The sequence below is a fragment of the Raphanus sativus genome, unplaced genomic scaffold (genome assembly GCF_000801105.2).
Source record: "Raphanus sativus cultivar WK10039 unplaced genomic scaffold, ASM80110v3 Scaffold0392, whole genome shotgun sequence".
In the NCBI taxonomy this organism is placed as follows: domain Eukaryota; kingdom Viridiplantae; phylum Streptophyta; class Magnoliopsida; order Brassicales; family Brassicaceae; genus Raphanus; species Raphanus sativus.
In genome coordinates this window covers 1-21056 of record NW_026615711.1, presented here as the reverse complement: position 1 = coordinate 21056, position 21056 = coordinate 1, and the positions used below count along the sequence as shown (strand labels likewise).

The window sequence follows — 21056 nt, the reverse complement described above, 5'->3', positions numbered from 1 at the left end:
AAACATGAACCTAAATTGTGAAATGAGTTTCCATAATTTGATTAAATATCACGAAACCAAAGTCTTATCGATAGCTATTTATACGTACTAAATTAAAGACCAAAAAGGTGGATGTTGAGACAACATAGTAAAATCGTCTCTGATATTTTCCCCCAAAAATAAACAACGCAGAGAGATAAGATTAGGTCCTTTTCATCTAATCTGCAAGGTGGTCCAAGAAGGGATCCATCTTCAAACCTAAGATCTTGACACTAGGGTTGGAGTGACCTCGAACGAATGCATCCGTAATCTGCAAAAGAGAGAAAACGGTTTCCTAGTCAAGGTCTGTTCCTTTCATTATTTACAAGGAAGACGGTGGGATCTTGAGGTTTTTAAGTTTATTTACCTGAGTGCATCCAAACACTTTCAACACTTTCAGAGATGAACAGCTATCGACAATGTAGCCTAGTGCATTGTCGGACATATCTCTGCACCAGGAAACATCCAAAATCTGCAGCTTTTCTGAAAGTTTAGCAAGGGATAAGGCCGTGTTGTGGCCAACCTGAAAACATAACACAGATGTGTTATGGCGACTTAAGCATGACTCTATAGATTGTTGGGCATGATGTTAGAGATAGCCAGACACATTTACCTTCTTGACGTTGTTTAGTGACAGTTCCACCAGAGAACCGCCTGAGGTTTCTACAAACGCAGCTACAGCTTCATCGCTATAAAGAGAGGAAAACATATGAAGCATCTGGTCAACTTTGACATACAGCACACAGACCATACCAATATGTGTATTGTTTGAAAAATGAGATAACTGATAACGCCTCCTAATAATAACATATTGCCCGATTACTTTAACGGAGTAACATCCCAAGTATTTCAAAGCTTTAGAAACCACAGGATCATGTCCCTGTATATAGGCTGCGTGGCAAACTTGTAACAATATAACATAAGAGTTGGAATGAAACTTGCCTGAAAGAGTTGCGGCAAAAAATCAATTTTTCCAGAGCTTGACAACCATTTGCAAGGTAACCCAGAGCACAATCCGTCAGCTTGCATACGTTAGCCAGATCAAGCACTCTTAAATTAGGACAGTTTTCAGAGATGTCTTTTATAGAAGAGTCGGTTATTTTCCTGCACCAAATTATGTAAAAGCTGAATATCAGAATATGATCGAATCAAAGGAGAATGGGCGAGGAAATTTCAATAACATACACAGAGTTGGTCAGAATGAGCTGTTTCAGGGCTTGTCCTCTAGCAGTAACAAAGTCCCTCAGCAACCGACCCGTGACTGAAGGAAGATCCACGAGAGACAATACTTCCAGCTTCTCAAACTTTTTTAATGCAGTCAGAATAAGATTCAGGTCGATGCTTTGGCACTCGTTGAGATATAGTTCCCTTAAAACTGACCCCAATGAATTAGATAACATGTGAATGCTAGATGATGTTAGAAGAGAGCACTGACTGAGATTGATAGATGTAATGGCAGGAGCAACGGAAACAAGTGCCCGCAGCCCCACATCAGAAAGCCGGCATGCACCACTTAAAGATAGAGAAGACAGCATCGGCAAGCTTTTTGGTGACCTTGCCAAGGTGGATGGTAGTACATAATCTGGCATACAACGCCCACACTGGTCGAGTTGAAGAACCATCAAGTTGCTGGTGTCACAGTTGTTAAAACACTCGGTGAACTGTTCCTCGGTGAGCCATGAGCAGTCGGGAACACAAATCCCAGTTGGAGATCCACGGACAAGAAGACCAAGAAAGTGGACGTCCATCCTCCTCGAATCACAAAGCAATTGACAAAGCTTAACCCTCAGTGCGTCTGGAACATAGTCAAGGGAAGTGATGGCATCAGCGTTCTTGACAAGAACTCGCATGGATAGTTGTTGCAGAGATGGAGCTGTCGGAGGAGGAGAGGTGAAACTGTCGCTTCTTCTGGGAGCCCAAACAATTGGCGAAGATCTTTCAATGTCGGAGGAGAAAAGAACACCATCACCATCATGCAGAATCGTGTTCTCTTCTCGGTCCTTAATAATCTTCATGGCGGTAGAGAAAGGGCCAGGCCAATCCTCGACTTGTTGCTCAACCTCTTTATCTGACAATTCCTCTTCTTCCTCCATTTCAGCATCAAAACGAGCAAACCTGGAAGCATTTTTCTCTGCAAAGTCACGAAAGTGCTGATTTCTTGAAGCATTTCCATTTTGATTCTGTTCATTATTAATTGATGGTTGAGTTACAGGTGGGCTCTGAATGTTAATTGAGACGTCGATTTCCATTTCCATTTCCATTACTTGTACACCAACTCTGGTGTCGACCTGAATACCCTTAGCCTTCTCCTCCCTTGTATACTTTCTTCTACTCACCGAGCTACTTGGCTTCTCACAACTCTCAACATGGCAGGAATCTTCCACTGTTCCCTTACCTTGATCTAGTAAAACTTGTTCAGCCATCACTGCCTTTCCCTTTCCCTTTTCCTTACTCACGATTTTAGTTTCTTCAACCAAATCCCCAAAAGCCTTATTTTCCTCACTTCCTATATCATTCCCACTGGTTTCGATTCCATCACAACTCTTAGCAACTTTCTTCCCCGACCGTAAACTCAACAACATTTCACCACCATTCGATTTTCTCTTGCTACAAACTGAGATGCTAACCTCTTTCGCAGTAACCCCATTCAGAGATTCAAGACGAGAACTTCGCCTCCGGAAAGTCTTGTTAGTGGGTGAGGGAGCACTGGGTTCTTGTTTCCGAGCGGGAGTGGACGGCTGGATGACATCGGAGGAGTGTCGTTTAGGGCGTGGCTTGCCCGAGACCGATGGTATTTCGCGAGATCGGAGCATCGTCATCGCCCTATTGGAGAGTATCGAGAATGGATGATGAAAAAGGGTAACGAGGGTTTAGGAAAGAGCAACCGGTTCTCTGCATAAACTAGGGTTTCTTTCTCCTCTATTTTCGCGCCAACCGATGCAATGTGATTTTCCTCTCTTCTCCTTCACCACTCCATATTTTACTTCATATATACAGTAAATAAAGTTTCATATATAGAGTAAATAAAGTGGAAACTGGAATTAGAGTAATAATTTTATTTTTTTTGTTCATTACCCACTTTTTACTCTATTTATTCTATAAATGAAATAAAATATGGAGTAGAAATAAAAATACTCTAACAATTATGGTTTTTTTCCAAACAACGAACAATTGCTCTATTATTCAAGGTATTTTTTTTAACAACAAACAGTTGCTTTGTTATTCAAATTTGATGTAGTCTTATAACTAAACCCGAAAAAATAACAATGTAATAAAGTTCAATATAAAATGATCTTGTGGTCGTTGGAAATTTCATTTTGTCCTCTCGGGATATGAGATATCTTGAAGTCTGTGATATATATCAACAATTTTTTTATCGTCTATAATTATGTTGCAAAGCTTGGTCAAGCGTAAGGCTCGTTTATCATCGTAATCAGATCTTTACAGTCTGTCCTGAAGCTCTAACATGGCGAATGTTGTACTTTCCATTGCCTATCGCAGTACTTCTACGTCTGAATGTAATAAAGTCTCTCACCTTTAGGGCTGGGTTGCGGGTCGAACCCGCCCCGCATGACCCGCAACCCGCGGATTTCAGTTTTTTTTTTGCTCAAAAACTCCGACCCGCACAACCCGCATACATATATATTTATATCCGCACCCGCCCCGCTTAGTTCTGCGGGTAACCCGCGGGACCCGCGGGTTATATATTTTTTAAAAATAATTATTTAACTTATCTTTTTTTCTAAAAAAAATTATAAATAATATAATTATAATTAAAAATTTATATATTTTTATATATTTCTAAAATTTTTAATTATTATTTTTTATATTTCTCGTATTTTTAAAAAATATATATACCTTTTTACAAAAAAAAAGAATATTTAAAAAAAAAATTAAAAAAAAAAGTTTTTGCGGGTTAGCGGGTACCCGCGATTCAAAATCGACCAACCCGCACCCGCCCTGATAGAACCAAAATCGAGCACCGTTCTTTTTGTTCATGGACACGAACCAAAATGGCGATCTTGTCAACCAGCTCGACCAAACCGAGGTTTCACCATCAGTTCATGAAGATCACCCGGCCAACCAGCTCGACCAGCCCGCGTGCGTCCTTCTCCTTACGCGAAGGACCCGATCATCATGGATGAACCTGGACGCTTGGACGAATCTTGACCAGTCTACATCAGAATCCGCAATCTTGACCAGTCTTCATCATTTTCCGCAACATTGACCAAGACTGCATCAATTTCTACAACTTTGACTCTCTAATAATTATCTAGTCAAATGTTGTATTTTCTAGACATCTTTTTCATCACTTTATTTATTTCTTTCTTTGACTACATCTACTATAAATATGTAGTCCCTTTGATGAATAAAAATCATATCAATTTGGTTGTTTATTTTTGTTCTTCTTCTTTGAGTGAGAGAGAGTTCTTTAGCTAGTTCATCGGTTTGAACCGGCTTGTTGATTTGGTGGTCAGCCAATCATCTTTGTGTGTTATTTGGTGGTTAGCCAACGCACTACACCCGTTCTTTGGTGGTTAGCCTTAGATCATTGGTATATCAAGAGTCATTCCGCACCTCTTGACGATCCATTCATTCCATCCCAGTTCCAGAAGTGCCTTCGCCTTCTCGGTTCATATCCAACACCCGGCCAAAGTCATCCTCCCGATTTTGGGTCTATCATTTGGTATCAGAGCCACTTTGGCTGGTTTGTTTTCTATCTTCTTTTCACCTTCTCATCTCTTCATCATTTCTTATTTCTTTTTGGATCCGGGCTGTTCCTTTACTCCCTTGTGATCGCCATTTAAAAAAAAAAATCAGAAAAAAGAAAAAAAAAAAGAAAAAAAGAAAAAAAAAGAAAAAAAGTAAAAGATTGGCTTGAATCACTTGGAGTGGTGGAAGAGTAATCCTGCTGGCTGAAGAGAAACCCAGCCTTAGGACAGTTAAGGCGGATCCACACAAAACAAAAAAAAATCTCTTCATCTTCATTTCTTTTCTTTTTCCACAAAGTTTGTTTTGGGTTTTTGATTGCTGAATTTTGACTGCCTATCATCCTTTGAACCAGTAGAAAGAACTCTGAGTGATCACCTAAAAATCGTGAGCTAAACACTTTGAGAGTGTGAGGATATTTTTGTGCTAACGTTTGTTAAGTGTTTCAGGATGTTTGGACTTCTCAAGAAATCAAAACCACTACAAGATGATATCTTCTTTCCTTTTAAAACTGTTTCGGAAAAAGAGCAATCAATTTTTAGAAATAAGAAACAGTTTGCTGCTAATAGGTTTGATTTTGTGCAGAAAAGGAAGAGACATAACAGGTCCGATGTTGAGAAGTGGGTCAGAAGTGGTGATCGTCCCTTCACCAAAACCAAGAGAAGCAGTCGTGATGTGTTTGATCAGAATAAGATTCAGACTTATGCCAGTTTGGAGAAGATGTTGCATAAGGCGATTCATGCTGTCCGACAACTCAAAAAGAAGGAAAACACCAACACTTCTTCAGCACCAAAAAAACAATGTAAGTCTTCTTATCTTTCAAATTCTGATTTGAAAACTAATGATAATTCTTTTGATAAAAGCAAAGCTGTGAAACCCACAAGCAAGGCTCTTTCTACCAGGTGTTTCAAATGCCATAAGGTCGGCCATTATGCTAACAAGTGCCAAAAACAGAAACCGTTGGTGACCTTGAAGAACGTTGAAACCGAGCCAGAAAAGGAAGTTGAAACCGAGCAAGAAAAAGAAGGACTTTCAGATCCATTGCCAATTTTCGATGAGTACCCACATGAACCGGATGAAGGGTCAGATGGAGAGCAAAACCATGGTCATCAAACAAACCAAGAAGAATCTTCGTCCATTCAAGAGCCGGACCAAACCCAAGGTGAGCAATGTATTGATTATGATTCTTGTGCTTATACCCCTTTTCCTTTTAATGTTCCAGATTTGAGGACAAATCTTTTTGAAGAGGGAGAGTATGATAGAACCAAAATCGAGCACCGTTCTTTTTGTTCATGGACACGAACCAAAATGGCGATCTTGTCAACCAGCTCGACCAAACCGAGGTTTCACCATCAGTTCATGAAGATCACCCGGCCAACCAGCTCGACCAGCCCGCGTGCGTCCTTCTCCTTACGCGAAGGACCCGATCATCATGGATGAACCTGGACGCTTGGACGAATCTTGACCAGTCTACATCAGAATCCGCAATCTTGACCAGTCTTCATCATTTTCCGCAACATTGACCAAGACTGCATCAATTTCTACAACTTTGACTCTCTAATAATTATCTAGTCAAATGTTGTATTTTCTAGACATCTTTTTCAGCACTTTATTTATTTCTTTCTTTGACTACATCTACTATAAATATGTAGTCCCTTTGATGAATAAAAATCATATCAATTTGGTTGTTTATTTTTGTTCTTCTTCTTTGAGTGAGAGAGAGTTCTTTAGCTAGTTCATCGGTTTGAACCGGCTTGTTGATTTGGTGGTCAGCCAATCATCTTTGTGTGTTATTTGGTGGTTAGCCAACGCACTACACCCGTTCTTTGGTGGTTAGCCTTAGATCATTGGTATATCAAGAGTCATTCCGCACCTCTTGACGATCCATTCATTCCATCCCAGTTCCAGAAGTGCCTTCGCCTTCTCGGTTCATATCCAACACCCGGCCAAAGCCATCCTCCCGATTTTGGGTCTATCACGCCCCGCACAAAATATTCAAAACCCGCACCCGCACCCGGAAACCAATTTTTGAAAATGGTTCGACCCGCACCCGCCCCTCGTCGGGTCAAACGGAGCGGGACCCGCGGACTAAGAGTCAAATTTCCAGGCCTACTCACCTTCTTAAGTTCCTTGTCCCCATAAGTTGAATCTTTCTGATCTCACTCAAATTACCCAAAGGAGTATTACTCTCTCAAATAAGAGGATTAGTTGTAATACTTAGGGATCCAATCCACAAAGAGCTCGGGCACATAATAAATTCTAAAAGCAGTGATTATGCTAGGTCGAATATTATAAATGAAAACAAGCAGTGGTGAACAAGTAATTGTTTAGAGGAATTGATTGGGGGTTTTAGACAATATTAATAAAGAAGTTAAACTTAGGGTTTCTATTCAGGATTTTAGGATTATAGAGGTATGGATATGATAAGCCCAAAATCGGGAAGGATGGCTTTGGCCGGATGTTGGATATGAACCGAGAAGTCGAAGGAACTTCTGGAACTGGGATGGATTGAACGGATCGTCAAGAGGTGCGGAATGACTCTTGATATACCAACGATCTAAGGCTAACCACCAAAGAACGGATGTAGTGCGTTGGCTAACCACCAAATAACACACAAAGATGATTGGCTGACCACCAAATCAACAAGCCGGTTCAAACCGATGAACTAGCTAAAGAACTCTCTCTCACTCAGAGAAAAGAAGAACAAAAGAAACTCCAAAAATGATCTGATTTTTATTCATCAAAAGGACTACATATTTATAGTAGATGTAGTCAAAGAAAGAAATAAATAAAGTGCTGAAAAAGATGTCTAGAAAATACAACATTTGACTAGATAATTATTAGAGAGTCAAAGTTGTAGAAATTGATGCAGTCTTGGTCAATGTTGCGGAAAATGATGAAGACTGGTCAAGATTGCGGATTCTGATGTAGACTGGTCAAGATTCGTCCAAGCGTCCAGGTTCATCCATGATGATCGGGTCCTTCGCGTAAGGAGAAGGACGCACGTGGGCTGGTCGAGCTGGTTGGCCGGTGATCTTCATGAACTGATGGTGAATCCTCGGTTTGGTCGAGCTGGTTGACAAGATCGCCACTTTGGTTCGTGTCCATGAACAAAAAAGAACGGTGATCGATTTTGGTTCTATCATACTCTCCCTCTTCAAAAAGATTTGTCCTCAAATCTGGAACATTAAAAGGAAAAGGGGTATAAGCACAAGAATTATAATCAATACATTGCTCACCTTGGGTATGGTCCGGTTCTTGAATGGACGAAGATTCTTCTTGGTTTGTTTGATGACCATGGTTTTGCTCTCCATCTGACCCTTCATTCGGTTCATGTGGGTACTCATCGAAAATTGGCAATGGATCTGAAAGTCCTTCTTTTTCTTGCTCGGTTTCAACTTCCTTTTCTGGCTCGGTTTCAACGTTCTTCAAGGTCACCAACGTTTTCTGTTTTTGGCACTTGTTAGCATAATGGCCGACCTTATGGCATTTGAAACACCTGGTAGAAAGAGCCTTGCTTGTGGGTTTCACAGCTTTGCTTTTATCAAAAGAATTATCATTAGTTTTCAAATCAGAATTTGAAAGATAAGAAGACTTACATTGCTTTTTTTGGTGCTGAAGAAGTGTTGGTGTTTTTCTTCTTTTTGAGTTGTCGGACAGCATGAATCGCCTTATGCAACATCTTCTCCAAACTGGCATAAGTCTGAATCTCATTCTGATCAAACACATCATGGCTGCTTCTCTTGGTTTTGGTGAAGGGACGATCACCACTTCTGACCCACTTCTCAACATCGGACCTGTTATGTCTCTTCCTTTTCTGCACAAAATCAAACCTATTAGCAGCAAACTGTTTCTTATTTCTAAAAATTGATTGCTCTTTTTCTGAAACAGTTTTAAAAGGAAAGAAGATATCATCTTGTAGTGGTTTTGATTTCTTGAGAAGTCCAAACATCCTGAAACACTTAACAAACGTTAGCACAAAAATATCCTCACACTCTCAAAGTGTTTAGCTCACGATTTTTAGGTGATCACTCAGAGTTCTTTCTACTGGTTCAAAGGATGATAGGCAGTCAAAATTCAGCAATCAAAAACCCAAAACAAACTTTGTGGAAAAAGAAAAGAAATGAAGATGAAGAGATTTTTTTTTGTTTTGTGTGGATCCGCCTTAACTGTCCTAAGGCTGGGTTTCTCTTCAGCCAGCAGGATTACTCTTCCACCACTCCAAGTGATTCAAGCCAATCTTTTACTTTTTTTTCTTTTTTTTTTTTTTTCTTTTTTTTTTTCTTTTTTTCTGATTTTTTTTTTTTAAATGGCGATCACAAGGGAGTAAAGGAACAGCCCGGATCCAAAAAGAAATAAGAAATGATGAAGAGATGAGAAGGTGAAAAGAAGATAGAAAACAAACCAGCCAAAGTGGCTCTGATACCAAATGATAAGCCCAAAATCGGGAAGGATGGCTTTGGCCGGATGTTGGATATGAACCGAGAAGTCGAAGGAACTTCTGGAACTGGGATGGATTGAACGGATCGTCAAGAGGTGCGGAATGACTCTTGATATACCAACGATCTAAGGCTAACCACCAAAGAACGGATGTAGTGCGTTGGCTAACCACCAAATAACACACAAAGATGATTGGCTGACCACCAAATCAACAAGCCGGTTCAAACCGATGAACTAGCTAAAGAACTCTCTCTCACTCAGAGAAAAGAAGAACAAAAGAAACTCCAAAAATGATCTGATTTTTATTCATCAAAAGGACTACATATTTATAGTAGATGTAGTCAAAGAAAGAAATAAATAAAGTGCTGAAAAAGATGTCTAGAAAATACAACATTTGACTAGATAATTATTAGAGAGTCAAAGTTGTAGAAATTGATGCAGTCTTGGTCAATGTTGCGGAAAATGATGAAGACTGGTCAAGATTGCGGATTCTGATGTAGACTGGTCAAGATTCGTCCAAGCGTCCAGGTTCATCCATGATGATCGGGTCCTTCGCGTAAGGAGAAGGACGCACGTGGGCTGGTCGAGCTGGTTGGCCGGTGATCTTCATGAACTGATGGTGAATCCTCGGTTTGGTCGAGCTGGTTGACAAGATCGCCACTTTGGTTCGTGTCCATGAACAAAAAAGAACGGTGCTCGATTTTGGTTCTATCAGGATACTATGATGCATGCAAGAAATATAAGAACTCAACAAAAGCAATAATCGATCAACTTTCGTATTTTTAGACTATCTATTGTCTAGATCTTCAAGCTCAGCTTCCGCTTTTTGGTATGAAGAAACTGTCGATCGATTACTCTATTGGAGTATCGATCGATACACCTTTCGCCGTGTAGATCGATTAGTCTATTTGACTATTGATCGATACACTTCTAGAGAAGCTTTAAAATCGATTTGAACTATGTTCACTAGTCTTTGTTGTGGGCACAGGGGGGGGGGGGGGGGGGGCGTAACCCACGAATTGATAGAGGTTGAATCCAAACTACAACCAGTCTTGCTGGATGTGTATCATCTCAAGATCGATTGGTGGATGGAAATGGGATGATGGACGCCACAAAGCTCTGTGAAAGGAGGCTTTGATAAGTCTGGATGCTCAAGAGCTACTTCTCACAAACTCAAAAGACTTGGAACAATAGTTTTGACAAAACTAGAAAAACTGTATTTTCATTCATAAAATTCAAAGGTGATTTACAATAAAGAAAAGACTAGAGCTTTATAGGCTCGACCAAGACAGACTCTAACGGTCATAAAATGATAAAAGGAAAGTAATAAACTCGAAACAATAGACTTGGAAGCAAAGGGATTGATGGCTACATGAAAACTAGCCGCTGGAGACTTAATGGTGAGGATCTTGGCCAAATGAATGTAGCTGATGTTCTTCTTGTATCTGGACGGTTTGAGAGGGTAAGTAAGCTTCCTGGAAATCTTCTTTATGGTATGGAAGGTGCTGATGTCGTACCTTAACTGAAGAGAAAAGAGCTGTTGGAGCTTTATTGCAAGAAACTCCAAAAAGGAAACTTGAAGTAAATAGGGATCCACCTGATCTCCTGGGTGCTGGTGCAGCTGAGGATGTCTTGTATGTCTTCTTGTTGGTCTAGAACATCTCCAGGCTTCCATAAATAGGTCTGGGTCGGACCAAATTGAATTGGTTGGAAGCTTTCCATAATTGATGTCGGTTTGGTCAGCTTGGGGAAATTGATTGCATTTTGGTTTTTCCTGAACCAAATCTATTGATTTTGGGATTCCTGGAAAGATAAGAAACTCTTATTTAAGCCCATGATTGATTCTGGAGGAGGCCGCTTCATGGTTGGACTAAAATCCACTTCAAAGGCTGATACTCGCAACTGGATGGGCTGGAGAACCTCCGGTTTGTAAAATAGATAACTTTCTGGTCCGGATAGATTTTGATATGATTCCAACTGGCATGGACTCCGTATTGAGTTTAGACAGCAGCGTGGCTACGTGCAGAGAGTCACTGGGAAGATCGTGACAATGAAAGGTTTTTTTTTAGCCAAGAAAATGATCTCATTATTGACTGTATTGTTTGTAGTAGTAGTTTACAAGATTTTTGCGTTGATGTCTGATTAAAAACTCTTCTTTATTAACACAGGTATGTTGACAACTTCAAAAGGAAATTTGCAGATCAGGTTATTGATTTTTCCCTCCCGTTTTGGTCTCTCTTTTTCCTTAACTGGGAGGATCGTTTCTTCAATCAATTACTTTTTCAGGAGTTCAATGCAATAAAAAGAAGATGCAATGGGCTCCAAAGCCAGAAATGTTCCTGTATCGTTGCGGTATAACTCTGTTTTCGAATTATATAGCTTTCTTATACACATACACTATGCTAGTTTATTCGACTTGTTTAATTTTTAGGACATATACGTTATGTTTGCTTGTTTAATTTTTAGGATTATATTGTTTTGCTTTTCTTACCCTTTTACCTATTGTTGTTTCTATTATTCATCAGGTAAAGAAGGAAGAGAAGCACATTAAACGTTCTGTAATCAAAAGTGTGGTTGGGACGCTTGATTTGAACATTCGTTTTTTCTTGCAAGGAGAGACCTTTCCTGGGGTATATATACATCTTTCGTTTTGGTATTCAGTTTCTCGTCCTGTAAAAAGCCTGCTAATAAGTTAACAATTACGTGTAGGAAAAGGTGAAGTCTCAATTGTTCTGCACCATTAACCGGGAAGGTTCAAATAGGTATGGTTATATTGCTAATCTATGTGTTGCCAAATCAGCACGCCGCCAGGGTATTGCTTGCAACATGTTACGTTTCGCTGTCGAATCAGCCAGATTGAGTGGTAACAACGCTGTCATGATTGTATCTTAAGCCATTAGAAAGTTTCGGAGAGAATGATCTAAACCATGTGAGGTATGTATTTGTTTGTGCAGGAGTTGAGCAAGTATATGTTCATGTACATAGAAACAATTTAGTTGCTCAAGAACTATACCAGAAGACTGGTTTCGAGGTAATACAAAACATCAAATTAATTACTCTGAAAATTGAGTTCTACGGACTTGAGACCAAAAAATGTTGTGTTATGGTACCAGGTCGTTGAAATGGGACAGTTTGAATCATCAGATGATACATACTTGCTCCAGTACACAAGATGATGACTCACAAGAAACGATGCGTGTTGTCTCTTTTCCCTTTCTTTACTTTTTATTTCGGAGGATGGGATAATTGAACCAAAACGCAGAAAAGTGATTATTAATATGTTTGTATCATGCAATGTCTAAAAATGGAATGTATGTAGTAACTCAAAATTTCATGTACGATTGTTGTGGATAAATTTACATTAAGATTTGGATTGAAACCACGAATATCTGGAAAAGGATTTAGACTTTTACGTTGTACATTGTTTATTCGAAACATACCAAAACGTGAACCTAAATTAAGTTTCCGTAATTGATTAAATATCACGAAACGAAAATCTTATCGATAGCTATTTATACATACTAGATTAAAGACCAAAAGGTGGATGTTCAGACAAAATAGTAAAATCGTCTCTGATATTTTCCCCCAAAAATAAACAACGCAGAGAGATAAGATTAGGTCCTTTTCATCTATCTGCAAGGTGGTCCAAGAAGGGATCCATCTTCAAACCTAAGATCTTGACACTAGGGTTCGAGTGACCTCGAACGAATGCATCCGTAATCTGCAAAAGAGAGAAAACGGTTTTCTAGTCAAGGTCTGTTCCTTTCATTATTTACAAGGAAGACGGTGGGATCTTGAGGTTTTTATGTTTATTTACCTGAGTGCATCCAAACACTTTCAACACTTTCAGAGATGAACAGCTATCGACAATGTAGCCTAGTGCATTGTCGGACATATCTCTGCACCAGGAAACATCCAAAATCTGCAGCTTTTCTGAAAGTTTAGCAAGGGATAAGGCCGTGTTGTGGCCAACCTAAAAACATAACACAGATGTGTTATGGCGACTTAAGCATGACTCTGTAGATTGTTGGGCATGATGTTAGAGATAGCCAGACACATTTACCTTCTTGACGTTGTTTAGTGACAGTTCCACCAGAGAACCGCCTGAGGTTTCTACAAACGCAGCTACAGCTTCATCGCTATAAAGAGAGGAAAACATATGAAGCATCTGGTCAACTTTGACATACAGCACACAGACCATACCAATATGTGTATTGTTTGAAAAATGAGATAACTGATAACGCCTCCTAATAATAACATATTGCCCGATTACTTTAACGGAGTAACATCCCAAGTATTTCAAAGCTTTAGAAACCACAGGATCATGTCCCTGTATATAGGCTGCGTGGCAAACTTGTAACAATATAACATAAGAGTTGGAATGAAACTTGCCTGAAAGAGTTGCGGCAAAAAATCAATTTTTCCAGAGCTTGACAACCATTTGCAAGGTAACCCAGAGCACAATCCGTCAGCTTGCATACGTTAGCCAGATCAAGCACTCTTAAATTAGGACAGTTTTCAGAGATGTCTTTTATAGAAGAGTCGGTTATTTTCCTGCACCAAATTATGTAAAAGCTGAATATCAGAATATGATCGAATCAAAGGAGAATGGGCGAGGAAATTTCAATAACATACACAGAGTTGGTCAGAATGAGCTGTTTCAGGGCTTGTCCTCTAGCAGTAACAAAGTCCCTCAGCAACCGACCCGTGACTGAAGGAAGATCCACGAGAGACAATACTTCCAGCTTCTCAAACTTTTTTAATGCAGTCAGAATAAGATTCAGGTCGATGCTTTGGCACTCGTTGAGATATAGTTCCCTTAAAACTGACCCCAATGAATTAGATAACATGTGAATGCTAGATGATGTTAGAAGAGAGCACTGACTGAGATTGATAGATGTAATGGCAGGAGCAACGGAAACAAGTGCCCGCAGCCCCACATCAGAAAGCCGGCATGCACCACTTAAAGATAGAGAAGACAGCATCGGCAAGCTTTTTGGTGACCTTGCCAAGGTGGATGGTAGTACATAATCTGGCATACAACGCCCACACTGGTCGAGTTGAAGAACCATCAAGTTGCTGGTGTCACAGTTGTTAAAACACTCGGTGAACTGTTCCTCGGTGAGCCATGAGCAGTCGGGAACACAAATCCCAGTTGGAGATCCACGGACAAGAAGACCAAGAAAGTGGACGTCCATCCTCCTCGAATCACAAAGCAATTGACAAAGCTTAACCCTCAGTGCGTCTGGAACATAGTCAAGGGAAGTGATGGCATCAGCGTTCTTGACAAGAACTCGCATGGATAGTTGTTGCAGAGATGGAGCTGTCGGAGGAGGAGAGGTGAAACTGTCGCTTCTTCTGGGAGCCCAAACAATTGGCGAAGATCTTTCAATGTCGGAGGAGAAAAGAATACCATCACCATCATGCAGAATCGTGTTCTCTTCTCGGTCCTTAATAATCTTCATGGCGGTAGAGAAAGGGCCAGGCCAATCCTCGACTTGTTGCTCAACCTCTTTATCTGACAATTCCTCTTCTTCCTCCATTTCAGCATCAAAACGAGCAAACCTGGAAGCATTTTTCTCTGCAAAGTCACGAAAGTGCTGATTTCTTGAAGCATTTCCATTTTGATCCTGTTCATTAACTGATGGTTGAGTTACAGAGGGGCTCTGAATTTCCATTTCCATTTCCATTACTTGTACACCAACTCTGGTGTCGACCTGAATACCCTTAGCCTTCTCCTCCCTTGTATACTTTCTTCTACTCACCGAGCTACTTGGCTTCTCACAACTCTCAACATGGCAGGAATCTTCCACTGTTCCCTTACCTTGATCTAGTAAAACTTGTTCAGCCATCACTGCCTTTCCCTTTTCCTTACTCACGATTTTAGTTTCTTCAACCAAATCCCCAAAAGCCTTATTTTCCTCACTTCCTATATCATTCCCACTGGTTTCGATTCCATCACAACTCTTAGCAACTTTCTTCCCCGACCGTAAACTCAACAACATTTCACCAGCATTCGATTTTCTCTTGCTACAAACTGAGATGCTAACCTCTTTCGCAGTAACCCCATTCAGAGATTCAAGACGAGAACTTCGCCTCCGGAAAGTCTTGTTAGTGGGTGAGGGAGCACTGGGTTCTTGTTTCCGAGCGGGAGTGGACGGCTGGATGACATCGGAGGAGTGTCGTTTAGGGCGTGGCTTGCCCGAGACCGATGGTATTTCGCGAGATCGGAGCATCGTCATCGCCCTATTGGAGAGTATCGAGAATGGATGATGAAAAAGGGTAACGAGGGTTTAGGAAAGAGCAACCGGTTCTCTGCATAAACTAGGGTTTCTTTCTCCTCTATTTTCGCGCCAACCGGTGCAATGTGATTTTCCGCTCTTCTCCTTCACCACTCCATATTTTACTTCATATATAGAGTAAATAAAGTTTCATATATAGAGTAAATAAAGTGGAAACTGGAATTAGAGTAATGATTTTATTTTTTTTAGAGTAAATAAAGTTTCATATATAGAGTAAATAAAGTGGAAACTGGAATTAGAGTAATGATTTTATTTTTTTTGTTCATTACCCACTTTTTACTCTATTTATTTTATAAATGAAATAAAATATGGAGTGGAAATAAAAATACTCTAACAATTATGGTTTTTTTCCTAACAACGAACAATTGCTCTATTATTCAAGGTATTTTTTTTAACAACAAACAGTTGCTTTATTATTCAAATTTGATGTAGTCTTATAACTAAACCCGAAAAAATAACAATGTAATAAAGTTCAATATAAAATGATCTTGTGGTCGTTGGAAATTTCATTTTGTCCTCTCGGGATATGAGATATCTTGAAGTCTGTGATATATATCAACAATTTTTTTATCGTCTATAATTATGTTGCAAAGCTTGGTCAAGCGTAAGGCTCGTTTATCATCGTAATCAGATCTTTACAGTCTGTCCTGAAGCTCTAACATGGCGAATGTTGTACTTTCCATTGCCTATCGCAGTACTTCTACGTCTGAATGTAATAAAGTCTCTCACCTTCTTAAGTTCCTTGTCCCCATAAGTTGAATCTTTCTGATCTCACTCAAATTACCCAAAGGAGTATTACTCTCTCAAATAAGAAGATTAATTGTAATACTTAGGGATCCAATCCACAAAGAGCTCGGGCACATAATAAATTCTAAAAGCAGTGATTATGCTAGGTCGAATATTATAAATGAAAACAAGCAGTGGTGAACAAGTAATTGTTCAGAGGAATTGATTGGGGGTTTTTAGACAATATTAATAAAGAAGTTAAACTTAGGGTTTCTATTCAGGATTTTAGGATTATAGAGGTATGGATACTATGATGCATGCAAGAAATATAAGAACTCAACAAAAGCAATAATCGATCAACTTTCGTATTTTTATACTATCTATTGTCTAGATCTTCAAGCTCAGCTTCCGCTTTTTGGTATGAAGAAACTGTCGATCGATTACTCTATTGGAGTATCGATCGATACACCTTTCGCCGTGTAGATCGATTAGTCTATTTGACTATTGATCGATACACTTCTAGAGAAGCTTTAAAATCGATTTGAACTATGTTCACTAGTCTTTGTTGTGGGCACAGGGGGGGGGGCGTAACCCACGAATTGATAGAGGTTGAATCCAAACTACAACCAGTCTTGCTGGATGTGTATCATCTCAAGATCGATTGGTGGATGGAAATGGGATGATGGACGCCACAAAGCTCTGTGAAAGGAGGCTTTGATAAGTCTGGATGCTCAAGAGCTACTTCTCACAAACTCAAAAGACTTGGAACAATAGTTTTGACAAAACTAGAAAAACTGTATTTTCATTCATAAAATTCAAAGGTGATTTACAATGAAGCAAAGACTAGAGCTTTATAGGCTCGACCAAGACAGACTCTAACGGTCATAAAATGATAAAAGGAAAGTAATAAACTCGAAATAATAGACTTGGAAGCAAAGGGATTGATGGCTACATGAAAACTAGCCGCTGGAGACTTAATGGTGAGGATCTTGGCCAAATGAATGTAGCTGATGTTCTTCTTGTATCTGGACGGTTTGAGAGGGTAAGTAAGCTTCCTGGAAATCTTCTTTATGGTATGGAAGGTGCTGATGTCATACCTTAACTGAAGAGAAAAGAGCTGTTGGAGCTTTATTGCAGGAAACTCCAAAAAAGGCAACTTGAAGTAAATAGGGATCCACCTGATCTCCTGGGTGCTGGTGCAGCTGAGGATGTCTTGTATGTCTTCTTGTTGGTCTAGAACATCTCTAGGCTTCCATAAATAGGTTTGGGTCGGACCAAATTGAATTGGTTGGAAGCTTTCCATAATTGATGTCGGTTTGGTCAGCTTGGGGAAATTGATTGCATTTTGGTTTTTCCTGAACCAAATCTATTGATTTTGGGCTTCCTGGAAAGATAAGAAACTCTTATTTAAGCCCATGATTGATTCTGGAGGAGGCCGCTTCATGGTTGGACTAAAATCCACTTCAAAAGGCTGATACTCGCAATTGGATGGGCTGGAGAACCTCCGGTTTGTAAAATAGATAACTTTCTGGTCCGGATAGATTTTGATATGATTCCAACTGGTATGGACTCCGTATTGAGTTTAGAATCCATGAAAATTGGTTTCATGTTGAAAGTCCTTCTGGTTGTGGATATATTCTCCTTGGACTGAACCTCGGTCGCTGGTACCTCGTAGATGGCTGGTTCGGAAGGTTTTGTGAGACTATGATCGAACCATGGATTTCGTGACCACAACATCCCCTCCCTCTTGACAAGGTTTCGACCTCGAAACTGCATAACATGAACCAAGATAGAGCAAGTCAGCTTTCATTCTCTTTTGAGATTCTAGAACCTTACCTTGGTATTGTTTCGGTTTGGGAATTGGTGGTGCATCAGGTGGTTCTCCTTTGAGGAGATAAGATAGGATCACGCCTCTGCTCTGGGCATGGTCATTGCATATCTTCTGGAGTTGATGGTTCTCCACACTTCTAGAGTTGATGGTTTTGACCATCTTTGGAGTTGTCTCTCCTAGCAACAAAAGATTATCCGGTGGAATCTCTTTGAAGCTTGCTTCTTTGCAACCTGAAAAAATTTCAACACTCCGGACAAAGATCAAATGAATTATATCTGATACTGGAGATTTATGAACAGAATGTGTTATGGTCGAATTTACCATGGATGCATCAGCATGATGAAGAATTAAATTCTTCTTTGGACAGCTTTGGATTGATGGCTGCCTTTCTTGCACCTTTTTACCTAGGCTGGTATGATCATCTTCTTGTCTTATTCCTGGATCAAAACTTTCTGGCAAAGACAAGTGATTCATATCTGAATAATCAAGTGTCATAGAAATTTTAAGATAAAAGAAACTCCATTTGATTATGCTGAATTTGAATGGTGCTGGCTCAGCATCACCTTGATCTAGTTTATGGACAACATCTACTGACAACATGGCTAAGGCTTCTTCTTGCAAGATTTCATCACGGTTTGGATGGCCTTTTTCTTTACTTATACCTGGGTCAAAACATCTTGGCAAAGACAAGTGCATTATACCAGAATAAAAAAATTTATAAGATGATGAAAACAAATAACATTGATGCAGGGGAAAAATATCCAGACATAAGTTTCTCCAGCTTCTGGACAGGTCCTCGACTTCCGGACCCTTGCTCAAGTAGAAACCAGGGACCAACTGTAGAACCTAAAATCTACACTCAAGTATTTTGTAGTGTTTGTAAGTAAACTAGGGAAGTGACAAAAGATGTAGGCAACGATATCCTTAGAACACAACGATGTAGTCAGAATTCGGTAGACAAAAATAGACTTTTATTGATTAAAATGTCGAGTACAAAGAATAGCTAAGAGATCGACTATAACAAGGAGGTCGATCAAGAATGAGATCTAAACGAGTAAGAAAGATGTAAATGTGTGGTGTGCTCTCTCTCTAGGGTTTTCGCTGTGTCCTTAGCATTGATCTTCTCTTCCTTTTATAGGCTCGACTCCGCTATTCTTGTAACTGCTTCCGCGACATTCTCGACTTCGGCGACCTTCTTTTCCACCTTGTTGACGTCGCTGTGGGCCTCTTAACTTCGGCCCAGTCCGTTATATCCGTAGAATCTCTGGCTCGAGCTATGCATTCTCTTGACTATCTCCTATGGAACAGATCGATACTTCCTGGCGGGCTTCTTGTTTGTGGCCCATAATCCAAAATAGGCCCAATCATTTAGAAGACTGAAATTGGGTCTAACATTTGTCCCCCAGCCCAGTCGGTTTATTTTTAAGAAATCGAAAGGGCGAGCACTTTTCCTTTGGTCGCGAATCTCGGAGCAGAGTGGCCACGCGCATTCGTTTTGATTTGACCTGTCGGCCACTTTTCCCAGATCGTGCGGCTCTCATTGATTGCGAAGATTGTCTTGGGAACTGTCGTTTTTCCCTTTTTTTATTTGATAGATTTTTCTTGTAATGGACTCATCTTCTTCTTCTGCTTCGACTTTCTTTCTTCTGCAAACTTCTCCCATTCGTTCATATATCATGGCGTCTCAGAGTAAACCAGTCCCGCTTACCCCAGCTGAATACAAAGCCCTTATGGAGCTTCGGGGGGTTCCGTACGAAGCTGTCATTGATTATCCAAACGGCGATACTCCGGGAAGTGTGAGACCGGGATACTGCGGAGCCTACATGTGCTTTTTCCGTGACGGCCTTATGCATTTCCTATTCATTCGTTCCTCCTCGAGATTCTAGCGGTACTACAGCTGTCGTTTCACCCAGATTACTCTGACCTTTTGGCGTTACGTCTCCATGAAGTCCTCCAGCATAGGAACGAACCCCTTCGTTCCTACATATCACGCTTCAACCAAGAGAAGGTGGCTATCCCTGAGTGCAACGCTGATACGGCTATCTCAGCCTTCAAGCGGGGCCTACTCCCAGAGGGAGATCTCTACAAGGAGCTGATCAAATATAAGTGCAGGACTATGGAAGATGTATTGTCTCGTGCTTTGGGCTCAAGTAAGGTGGAAAAAGATGTTGCTAGTAGGGCAAAGCTGTCCGAATTACGATCATAAGTCTCAAAGCCAACTAGGAATGATCGTGACGCAGCGCTCTCATGCCCAAGTCACCAGGGAGACTAGCACTAGCAAGCCAAGCAGGGGAAGGTCCACATCGACCTTTGCCTAGGTCCGAGGGATGATGGTGTCCACTTGGCCGGATATCTCTCATCTTGCAATATCCAAACAGGAACTGATCGGTGTCCTACGACAAATGGGTCCACAAGTTAAGTGGCCTCCCAAGAGGAAGGCTGCAGAAGCTGATCGAAACCCCAAGCGGTGGTGCGAGTTCCATAGCGACCATGGTCACACCACGGAAGATTGTATAGCCTTGAAGATGGAAGTCACCGAGATCCTCAAGAAAGGCTAACCTAAGGAAGTTCCTCTCAGATAAGGCCGAGAACCTTCTAAACAAGGAAGGTTCCCGGTCTCCCTACCGAAGCAGCTCCTGCATTGCCACCGCAAGCAAGACCGGGTGATCCATGTCATCTCAGGCGGATCGGAGGTAAGCGGAATTAGTAGTGCCGCTGCCAAGAGAAAGTACTCGCAATGCCAGGAACGGCAAGAGAGCGAGGGTCCTAAGTGCCTACTCTCGGAATGATGAGATCAGCTTCACTGCAAGGGAGAAGGAGAAGGTCCATGCTCCTCATCATGACGCCCTTGTCATTTCACTTACCATAGCAAACTGCTTGGTCAAGAGAATACTAGTAGAACAATGGAGCTGCAGCAAACATAATCTTCCATTCGGCCTTCGCCGACCTAGGGTTTGGGAACCCACAACCCTAACTAGAAAGGCGACTCCCCTTGTAGGCTTCAGCGGAGAGGTCAAGCAAGCCTTAGG

The 21056-nt window shown here is 40.7% G+C and overlaps 3 protein-coding genes across 4 annotated transcripts; 1 reads left to right on the top strand and 2 right to left on the bottom strand.

Annotated features, from left to right (window-relative positions):
• Window positions 1-15: 15 nt before the first annotated feature.
• On the bottom strand, window positions 16-15546 carry LOC108858297 (uncharacterized). Of its 2 annotated transcripts, XM_056996848.1 has the most exons (6): window positions 13804-15546; window positions 13561-13722; window positions 13232-13307; window positions 12986-13141; window positions 12757-12889; window positions 16-133 (listed from the first exon to the last, which is right to left on the bottom strand). In XM_056996848.1, the coding sequence occupies exons 1-5, from the start codon at window positions 15408-15410 to the stop codon at window positions 12794-12796; spliced, it is 2097 nt and encodes a 698-aa protein (XP_056852828.1). In that variant the 5' UTR covers window positions 15411-15546; the 3' UTR covers window positions 16-133; window positions 12757-12793. The 2 variants fall into 2 exon arrangements, with proteins under 2 accessions (XP_056852828.1, XP_018487751.2); XM_018632249.2 differs by lacking the exon at window positions 16-133 and having other exon boundaries at window positions 12624-12889.
• LOC108805434 (uncharacterized) lies at window positions 140-2957 on the bottom strand. The gene is made up of 5 exons (XM_018577484.2): window positions 1204-2957; window positions 961-1122; window positions 632-707; window positions 386-541; window positions 140-289 (listed from the first exon to the last, which is right to left on the bottom strand). The coding sequence occupies exons 1-5, from the start codon at window positions 2835-2837 to the stop codon at window positions 197-199; spliced, it is 2121 nt and encodes a 706-aa protein (XP_018432986.2). The 5' UTR covers window positions 2838-2957; the 3' UTR covers window positions 140-196.
• On the top strand, window positions 10541-12547 carry LOC108833286 (uncharacterized). Its single transcript, XM_018606719.2, has 8 exons — window positions 10541-10630; window positions 11173-11225; window positions 11337-11373; window positions 11455-11520; window positions 11694-11798; window positions 11878-12031; window positions 12123-12199; window positions 12282-12547. Exons 1-8 carry the CDS (start codon window positions 10541-10543, stop codon window positions 12342-12344), a joined length of 645 nt encoding a protein of 214 aa, XP_018462221.2. The 3' UTR covers window positions 12345-12547.
• Window positions 15547-21056: the final 5510 nt, after the last annotated feature.